At 38.9% G+C, this 10,564-nt stretch overlaps 1 protein-coding gene across 1 annotated transcript; it reads left to right on the top strand.

Moving 5' to 3' along the window:
- Positions 1-8,828: 8,828 nt before the first annotated feature.
- Positions 8,829-9,782, top strand: LOC102502639 (olfactory receptor 2G6). The gene has a single exon (XM_006147463.1). It carries the CDS (start codon positions 8,829-8,831, stop codon positions 9,780-9,782), a length of 954 nt encoding a protein of 317 aa, XP_006147525.1.
- The last annotated feature ends 782 nt before the right edge of the window (positions 9,783-10,564 follow it).

The following is a 10,564-nucleotide window of genomic DNA, read 5'->3' as shown; positions in this document are numbered from 1 at the left end:
TTCCCATTCTTTCCTTGCTTGCATTGTTTCCAATGACAGTTCGACATCAGCCTTATGGGATATCCTTTGAAAGTCACTTGACATTTCTCTCTTGGTAATTTTAGTATCTTGTCTTTGTCTGTTGTTTTTGCCAGTCTGGCTATGATGTGCCTTGGAGAAGATCTTCTTGGGTCAATTCTATGTGGGGTTTTTTGTATTTCGTGTGTCTGGATATTTGGGTGCCTTTCTAGGTTTGGGAAGTTTTCTTCCAGGACTTCATGGAATAGATTATCATTGCCCTTATTAGTTTCTTTACCTTCAGGGATACCGATTATACAGATGTTTGGGTGTTTAATAGTATCTGGTATTACTCATACATTATTCTCATTTTTTTGGTTATTTTATCAGTCTTTTTGGTGAATTTCTCTAGGTCAGAGGTTTTGTCTTCTAACCTGAGAGTCAGTACAGAGACATTAATCTCCCCACTTCAACATTCAATATCTTTTCTGTTTTCCCCAATCATTATTTTTATTATTCTAATTATTTTTATAAAACAGTCAATTGTTATTTCTCGTTTTGCTTGTAAAAATACTTTGCCCATCATGAAATACTTCTCAGACCAATCCAGTTGAGAATACTATACATGTCATCATCAACAGTTAATAACCCCTATCTGTTTCTCACTAACGTCCTGTCTCTCTATTGTTCACTTGCTATCTTTCTCTATCCTCTTCTCTTCACTTACCCCATTCCACACTGTCCTATTCTCATTAAGTACCTTCACTGTGTTTATGTCCTCCGAATTTTTGCTCTCTATTATAGAGTGCGGATAGTCGGTATATATTGAGTGGATACATACAATATCTTTCTTTCATAGCCTGGCTTACTTCACTCAGCAATAGATCCTCCATATCTGACCATTTTCTATCAAATTCCAGGGTCTTGTTATTTTTTATGGCTGAGTAGTATTCCATAGAGTATATATACCACACTTTTCCAATCCATTCATCAGTTTGTGGACATTTAGGTTGGTTCCATGTCTTGGCAATTGTGAATAATGCTGCAATAAACATGGATGTGCAAGCACTTTTCTGACTGAGCGTTCTCCTGTCTTTTGGGTAAATACCCAGAAGTGGGATTGCTGGATCAAATGGTAGTTCTATTTGTAGATCTTTGAGGAACCTCCATATTGTTCTCCACAGTGGTTGAACTAGTTTACATTCCCACCAACAGTGTAGGAGGGTTCCCTTTTCACCACATCCCCGCCAACACTTATCACTTTTTATATTCTTAATCTTTGCCATTCTGACAGGGGTTAGGTGGTATCTCATTGTGGTTTTTATCTGCATTTCCCTTATGATGAGGGATGTCGAGCATTTCCTCATATGCTTTTTGGCTGTTCGTATGTCTTCCTTAGAGAGACTTTTGTTCAGCTCACTTTCCCATCTTTTAATCGGGTTAATCATTTTTTTTCGCATAAGGCACTTGAGTTCCCTATGTATTCTCGTTATCAGTCCCTTGTCTGAGGCATATTTAACAAAAATATTTTCCCATTCTGAGGGTTGTCGGTTCACACTTGTTACTGTGTCCTTTGCTGTGCAGAAACTTCTTAGTCTAATATAGTCCCACTTGTCTATTTTAGGGATTATTGCCTGTGCTTTGGGAGTCTTATTTAAGAAGTCTTTGCCTACTCCAATGTCTCCCAGAGTTTCCCCAGCATTTTCCACAAGTAGTTTTATTGTCTGAGGTCTTAGGTTCAGATCTTTGATCCATTTTGAGTTGACTGTTGTTAATGGTGAAAGATGGGGGTTCAGTTTCATCTTTCTGCAGGTGGATACCCAGTTTTTCCAGCACCATTTACTAAAGAGGTTTTCCTTTTCCCAATGGATTGACTGATATCCTTTGTCAAAGATCAGTTGGCTATAAGCTTTGGGAGTTATTTCTGGGGTCTCTATTCTCTTCCATTGGTCCACATGTCTGTTTTTATGCCAATACCATGCTGTTTTGATGACCACAGCTTTATAGTATATCTTGGGATCAGGGAGTGATATGCCTCCTACTCCATTCTTCTTACGCAGGATTGCTTTTGCAATACGAGGTCTTTTATGGTTCCAGACAAATTCTATAATTGTCTTTTCTAGATCTCTGAAGAATATCTCTGGTATTTTGATTGGAATTGCATTAAACATGTAGATTAATTTGGGTAGAATTGCCATTTTGATTATGTTAATTCTACCAATCCAGGAGCATGGGATGTCCTTCCACTTTTTTATGTCACTTTCAATGTCTTTTTTAAGATTCTCGTAGTTTTCTTTATAAAGGTCTTTGACTTTCTTAGTTAGGTTTATCCCTAGATATCTTATACATCTTGTGGCTATGGTGAAAGGGATTCCTTTCTTCAGCTCTGCTTCATTCAACTTGTTGTTCATAAATAGAAATGCTATAGATTTTTGGATATTGATTTTGTATCCTGCCACCTTACTGTATTCACTTATTACTTCAAGCAGTTTTTTCATGGATACCTTTGGGTCTTCTAAGTATACCATCATGTCATCTGCAAATAAAGATATTTTCAACTCTTCTTTGCCTATTCGAATGCCTTTAATACTGTTCTCTTCTCTGATTGCAATAGCTAAGACTTCCAGTACTATATTAAAGAGCAGTGGAGAAAGTGGGCAGCCTTGCCTAGTACCTGTTTTCAGAGGAAAAGCTTTCAGCTTTTCCCCATTCAGTATAATATTAGCTGTAGGTTTTTCATAGATTGCTTTTATTGTGTTCAGAAATGACCCTTCTATACCAATCTTACTGAGAGTCTTAATCATAAAAGGATGTTGTATTTTATCAAACGCTTTCTCCGCATCAATTGAGATGATCATATGGTTTTTATCTTTCTTTCTGTTAATGTGGTGTATTACATTTATGGTCTTGCGTATATTGAACCACCCTTGCATCCCTGGTATAAAGCCTACCTGGTCGTGATGAATGATCTTTGTTATATGTTGTTGGATACGATTTGCGAGTATCTTGTTGAGAATTTTTGCATCTATATTCATCAATGATATTGGTCTGTAGTTTTCCTTTTTTGTCATATCCTTATCTGTTTTGGGGATGAGGATGATGGAGGCTTCATAAAATGAATTTGGAAGGTTTTCTTCCTTTGATATTTTCAACAGATGTTTTGATTTCCTGTATTAGAGCCTTCATCTGTAACAATTTCGTTGGATTCTTTTATGTGTATCTGCTCTTTCAGATCATGCAAGAACTTCCTCACCTCCTGGAACTTGGTGTCTCATTTCTCTTGCATCTTCTGGAGTTCATTGTCTCTATTTTCTTGCATCTCTGTTAGCTTTGTCACTACGAATATTTTAAATTCTTTATCTGACATTTCCATGAGTTCTTTTTATTCTTTGTGGAGGAAGAGGAGTTATACTTTTGCCTTAGAGGAGAGATATTTTCTTGGTTTATCATACTTACTGTACCTCTGTGGTGGTTTCTGGTCATCTGATGGATTATATGATTTTTCCTTTTTTTTTTGAGTTAAATCTGAGCAATCAGAGAAATGCAGAGGAGGTGACCTGCAGTCTGTAAACAGTACTATTTTTTCTCTCTTTGCACAGCTGATTCAATGAAAATTGAAGATTAATCTGACCCTAAAAGTATTCAGATATTTGGCTACTGAGCACCTAGTCCTGTCTAGAAAATCGGTGTGTGGAGGCTGAGCAGAAAAGTGAGAAAGCTAAAAAGAAAAGGAAAAGAAATAGAAAAATAGGAGAGAAGAGAAAAAAAGACAAAAACAATAAGAAAAAGGGAAGAAAAGTTTTTCATCAAAAAATGAATGGGATTGCTCAGAACTCAAATATAGATGGCTGCTGATAGGTGTATCCTATGGGGACAGGGTAAAGGAAGAATTAGAAAGACAAAAGGGCAGCAGAGAGCTGAGTTTAAAAACTAAAAAACTAAAAATAAAAAAAATAAAGAGAGAGATGGAAAGAGAGTAATTAGGATGCTCTAACCTAATTGGGGAGTAGGAGGGTGAAGTCTGGGCAGAGGGTCTTCGGTGGTCTAAATCCAAATCTACCATCTTAACAAATGTTAGAGTGCACAATGTCGTGCATAACTGAAACTGTATACCCATTGGATAGTAGATCAAGTAAAGAAATATTTGATATATGCCACAAGACCTACAGGATAGGCAAAAACCTACTTTGTGCATCAGAAATTTTGTTTTGCTTCTGAGTTTCAGTCATAAATTAAGTTCACTTCCTTAGACCACAGTGCTAATCCATAAAACTAACTGGCTGCAGAACTAAGTATTCCGTAAACCTATAGACTTTAAGATTCATGGACACAGAAAGACATATAGCATCCCAGAATTCCTTCGGGTGCTCTTGGATCATAATTGCCACTCAGTAGAGCTTTGCAGTGAGGTCCAGGTAAAGAATGTTAAGCTAAAAAATTTCATACTTCTTGAATTGTGGGAAATGGAAATGAAGTGTTAAAGAACTTTAGAAAAGAGAAAGATGATTATTATTAATAAGTTCAGTTTTAAAATCTTCAGCAGAGCAAACGGCATGGACTTGATGTTGTACAAAACAGGTACTGAGTATAAATCAGAATGTTCATTTGTGAGAATTTTACTTAAATCAAAATTGAAAATATACTCACCTGAAAAACAAACAGTAAGTGCAGGATTGAAGTAAAATAACACTCCATCTACCCAAGGGCCTATAAACAAAATAGAACTTGCATGAACATATACATTATGCATTCAGAAGAAGTTGCATAGAACCTCAGATAAACTCTAATCATATTTTGGAATTTTGGAAGTAGTAAGAGTGTCCATACAAACTTATAATCTTTATCTTCCATTGTGTTGTTTTCTCTCAGGCTTAGGGAAGATCCTGTGCATGTGTGTGTGTGAGAGAGAGTGCAACAGAGAAAGAGAGAGCCAGGGAGAGAGAGAGACAGAGTCAGAGAGAGATCTCTTAATATCCTGAGGGGCCGAGAATGGGACAGTTCTGCTTAAAGCTACTTCTCTTGTGAATGGCAGGAGGCAGCAGGCACAGGAGGACTGATCACATTCATGCTATATTCGTAGACAGAATGCCTTCATATAACATGGAGAAGTACTTACAATCAGGATTTAATGAATATTTTATTTTTAATATTAATTATGTTCTAATTTCTAATTCCCATTTGATAGCTGTACAAATTTGAAAGGGTACAGTGTGTTTTTCAAAGCATGCATACAATGTGTGCTGATTAAATCAGTGTAAAACACTTCCACCATCTTTTTTATCGTAACTTTGTGTTGTGAGCATTCAATATCCACTCTTATGATTATTTTGAAATATATGTATAAAATGTATGATATGTATTTATTAAAATGGTTATATAAAAGTTAAAGAAAATAAAAAATAAATTCTATTTACCTGAGAAATATATTTGCCTACAATTTAAATTTCTTAACAGTTAGGATAAAGGTATTACTGCTATATCTTTTTTCAAGTAGACCTTACAAATATTTTCATTATTGTCATTTTTTAAGTGGGTTTTTCTTTTTTGGGAGGGTATTTATTATTTATTGAATGTCAGTGCTTGGGTTTATTCAGGCTTTCTATGTCCTCCTGAGTCAATCTTGGTAGATTATATGTGTCCAAGAATTTGTCCATCTCATCCAGGTTTTCTTGTTTGTTGGCGTGTAGTCACTCATAGTATCCTCTAATGATGTTTTGTATTTCTATTATGTCCGTTGTAGTATTTCTTTTTTCATTATGAATTTGATTTATCTGGTTCCTTTCTCTCTTCTTCTTGATTAGTCTAGGTACTGGTGTCTCAGTTTTGTTTACCTTTTTAAAGAGTCACCTTTTGCTTTCATTTATTTTCTGTATAGTTCATTTATTTTCTCTTTCATTTATTTCTGTTTGAATCTTTATTATTTCTTTTCTCTTGGCTTTTTTTTTAAATTTTTTTGTTGTTGTTTCCCAATTCCCTGAGGCATGATGTTAGGTTGTCCACCTTTCTATCTTTTTCTTATGCACACTAATTGCTATGAACTTCCTTCTTAGAACTGCTTTTGCAGTGTCCCATAGAATGTGGAAAGTTGCATACTAATTATCATTTGTTTTCATGACTCTTTTGATTTTAGTCTTAATATCTTCGGTAGCTGTGATTTCATTCAGGAGCAGGTTATTTAGTTTCCGTGTATTTATGTATTTTTGTGTTTTTTTTCCTGAAATTGACATGAAGTTTAATTCCATCATGGTTGGAGAAGATGCTGGATATAGTTTATGTGCCTTTGAATCAGTATAGGCTTATTTTGTGCCCTATCATGTGGTCAGCCTTCTAGAAGGTACCATGCAGGGGTGAGAAAAGTGTATATTCTGTGTGGTTTTTGGGTGGAAAGTTCTATAGACATTTGTCAAGTTCATATGATTTATGGCTTAGGTCCTGAATCTATTTGCTTACTTTCTGTCTGGTTGATCCGTCTAAAGGAGATAATGCATTATTGAGCTCCCCAACAATTGGTGTGTTGCCGTCTATCTCTCCTTTAAGATCTAGCAGTTTTTCCTTCATATATTTGCATGCTCCTGAGTTGGGTGCACAGATATATATGTCTTATATCTTGATGAATTAGCCCTTTTACTATTATATAATGCCCTTTTTTCGTCTCCTTTTACAGTTTTTGTCTTAAAGCCTATTTTGTTTGAAATCAGTATCACAACTCCTGCCCTTTTTTGACTTCCATTTGCATGGGATATCTTTTCCCAGCCTTTCAATTGTAGTCTGTGTATGTCTGTGTATCTCTATGAGGTAGGTTTCCCATGGGCAACAGCTGGAAGGTTTCTGTTTTTTATCCATTCAGCCAGTCTGTCTCTTGATTGAAGAATTTAATCCATTAATATTCAATGCTCTTATTGATATTTATGGACTTGTCCCTACCCTTAAATTGGCCATTTTCTTGTTTTTTTTTTTTTTTTTTTTTTTTTTTTTCTCTTATTTCTATGTGTCTGCCTTTAGTATTCTAGGTTTTGTTTATCTGAGAATGTTTTTTACCTTGTTTTCCCACATGAAGCATAATCTTGCTGGGTATAGTAATCTTGGTTGAAATTGTTTTTCATTTAACACTTTGAATATATTTCCCCATTCTTTCCTAGCTTGCATTGTTTCCAATGAGAGGTCTGTTGTTAGCCTGATGGGATAACCTTTGTAAGTAACTTGATGTTTCTCTCTTGCCAATTTCAGTATCTTGTCTTTGTCTTTAGTTTTGGCCTATCTGTTTATAATGTGCCATGAAGAAGATCTTATTGGATTGATTTTATTTGGGGTCCTTTGTATTTCTTGGGTCTGGATGATTGAATGCTTGTCGAGGCTTGGAAAGTTTTCTTCCAGGGTTTCATGGAATAGATTTGCAATGACCTTATTAGTTTCTTCACCTTCCAGGATACCAGTTATTTAGATGTTTGGATATTTAATGGACTCTATTATTTCTTGTATATTATATATATATTTTTTTATATTTTCTCTATCTTTTTGGTGTTTTTTCCCTAGGTGAGAGGTTTGGACTTCTACATAAGAGATTTGATCTTCCGCATAATCAAATCTGCTTTTAATTCTTTCAGGGGAGGTTTTGCTTTACTGTATAACAGGCTTAATTTCTAACAGTTTTTTTTTTTAATTCTTTTTTTATGGTGTCTCTTTCTTCCTTCAAGTCGTGGGAGGGCTTCCTCATCTCCTGCAGCTCATTGTCTTTTGTCTCTTGCAACGTCTGGAGCTTATTGTCTCTTTTCTCTTGCATCTTGCTCAGGTTTGTCACTATGAATATTCTAAATTGTTTATCCTATTTATCCACAAGTTCCATTGTACTGTCTGTGGATGAGAGGAATGTTTCTTTCCCTTGGAGGAGAGACATTTTCTTAGTTTCTCATATTTCTTGTGCCTCTGTGGTGGTCTCTGGTCATCTGATGGATTGTACATTTATCCTAATTTCTTAGAGTTAATTTTGAGTGTCCAAAGGCATGTAGGAGGATGTGATATGTGATCTCTTTGTAGCCCCATCTCCCTGAGGCTCACCCTATAACCTGCCTTTTATATCTGGGATTGGATGTTCCAAATGCCTCCCAGATTCTATAGAGAGGTTGAGCTGCAGAGTTTCAACAGAGAAAGTATGGGAACACAGCCCACGCTTCATAAAACTATGAAGTCTCTAGTGAGCAGGAGAGAGTGAGGCTCAAAGGTGGTCTCCGGCCTTGCTTCCTCACTTCTGTTGCACAAGAGCTGGGAAGAATGGCAGGTCAAAAGTCGGAAGCAAGAGGGGCTGGCAACTGGAGTGGACAAAGAGTGCGGAGGTTCCAAGGTGGTCTCTAGTCCTGGTTTTCTCACTTACTTCTGCCACAATGAAGCTGGGAAAATGGTGGGGTGGAAGTTGGAACCAAGAGGCACTGGCACTTGAAGCAGACCAGGAGAGTGCACAGGATCCAAGGTGGTCTTGGGCCTCGATTCTGTCCCTCTTCCTAACTCACTCCTAATGCACAGCAGCCAGATCCTTTTCATGTACAAGCATATCAGTGTTAAAATGATCAAAGTACAAGAATAGGCGAAGGAAGAATGGGTGATACAAATAACAAGTGTTGTGGAGATTTCCTTGTTTGAGTAGGGTCTTGCCAAGACAGTGGGTGTGGTTGGTGTCTCTGCCAACACGATGCTAAGGAAAGAGCCCTGGTCTCTGCCCCATGCGGAGGGGAGAGGCAGGGAGCCTAGCACATGGGGAGCGGCAGTGGGTTCCAGCTGTTGACCGCATTGCCTTCTTCCCCCAGAGTATTAGCATTTGAATACCTACACTGAGAAAGATGGAGGAAACCCACAACAGCACTCAACAGGGATTTCTGCTCCTGGGCTTTTCAGACCAGCCCCAGCTGGAGCGGTTTCTCTTTGTCGTCATCTTGCACTTTTATATCCTTGGCCTTCTGGGGAACTCCGCCATTGTGCTGGTGTCTTGCCGGGACCCCAAACTCCGCACCCCGATGTATTTCTTCCTCCGGAACCTCTCCTGTGTGGACATCTGCTTCACCACCAGTGTGGCTCCACAGCTGCTGGTGACCATGAACAAGAGGGACAAGACCCTGAGCTATGGGGGCTGTGTGGCCCAGCTGTATGTGGCCATGGGCTTGGGCTCCTCTGAGTGCATCCTCCTGGCAGTCATGGCATATGACCGCTACGCGGCCGTGTGCCAGCCGTTGCACTACACAGCAGTCATGCACCCACGGCTCTGCACATCCCTGGCCAGTGGGGCATGGCTCAGCGGCCTCCTCACCTCCCTGGTCCAGTGCTCGCTCACGGTGCAGCTGCCTCTCTGTGGTCATCGCAGACTGGACCACATTTTCTGTGAGGTTCCAGTGCTCATCAAACTGGCCTGTGTGGACACGACCTTCAATGAGGCAGAACTCTTTGTGGCCAGTGTCGTCTTCCTAGTCATCCCTGTGTCACTCATCTTGATCTCCTACGGCTTCATAACCCAAGCTGTGCTGAGGATCAGGTCGGCCGCAGGGCGCAGGAAGGCCTTTGGGACGTGCTCCTCGCACCTGCTCGTCGTCGTCATATTCTATGGGACCATTATCTTCATGTATCTTCAACCAGCAAAAAGTAGCTCCAAAGACCAGGGCAAGTTTGTATCTCTTTTTTACACGGTTGTCACCCCACTTCTAAACCCCATTATCTACACTCTGAGGAACAAAGACGTACAAGGAGCCCTGAGGGCGATGGTCCTGGGAAAGGCTGCAGGTCAGGCCAGCCGGGAGCTGTAGCTGTCCTTCAGGGCTGTGTCCGCTCAGGTGTGCGTGTCTTGTAGCTGCCACAAAGATTAGGAACAGACTGGAACGCTCGCTTTAAGAAATCAACTATTCAAGCCACTATGGAGCTTCATTCTCCCAAAATTCTTCTCACAGATCCTATGATTCTTACTTAAAAAGAAAGTTCCTGGGGGCACACGTGCTCAGCAGAGAGACAGAGAGGGAGCGAAGGGAAGGAAGAGCGCTGTGCAGTGAGGTGTGGTCACCCTGAAACCCTTTATCTGCAGTTTCTGCCTCCTGTTGGAATTTAGGCTCACACATATGCCCAGTGCTTTTCAATCCACTGGGACTGGGATTTGAACTGTGGTTGGCTTTGTGGGGCTTGTTTCCTCAACCATTAGGTCACAGGACTGGCTCAAAGATTTTAATGCTTTGTCTATAGAAAATGCTTTGCTTTTCTTCAGTCATGCCATCAAGTTTCATGCAGCCATGAGTTCTACCTAGTGTGCAGGTCCACTTTTCAATTTCTACTTATCCCCAAAATGTCCACCTACATGCTTCACTGTCTGGAGACACCAACTTTCTCACCCTCTGGGCATAAGTAATTGCTTCATAATAGATGTTCCCTTACCACATAATGCATAAGACTATTTCTACATTTTTGTTACAGATAAGGGGACTTTGTGGGTTTGTTGAAAACAGTGGAATTAAGGTACACATTTATTTTGGTGCAAAAAATTTAAAATCCGTGTGTAGTTTTTTAACATATGCATTTTCATTTGCTTTCTGAAGACCAT

The sequence above is a fragment of the Tupaia chinensis genome, unplaced genomic scaffold, assembly GCF_000334495.1.
Source record: "Tupaia chinensis unplaced genomic scaffold, TupChi_1.0 Scaffold000214_1, whole genome shotgun sequence".
NCBI classification, from domain to species: Eukaryota; Metazoa; Chordata; class Mammalia; order Scandentia; family Tupaiidae; genus Tupaia; species Tupaia belangeri.
Note: the sequence above shows the minus strand (reverse complement) of the source record. Positions and strands in the feature narration are given on the sequence as shown.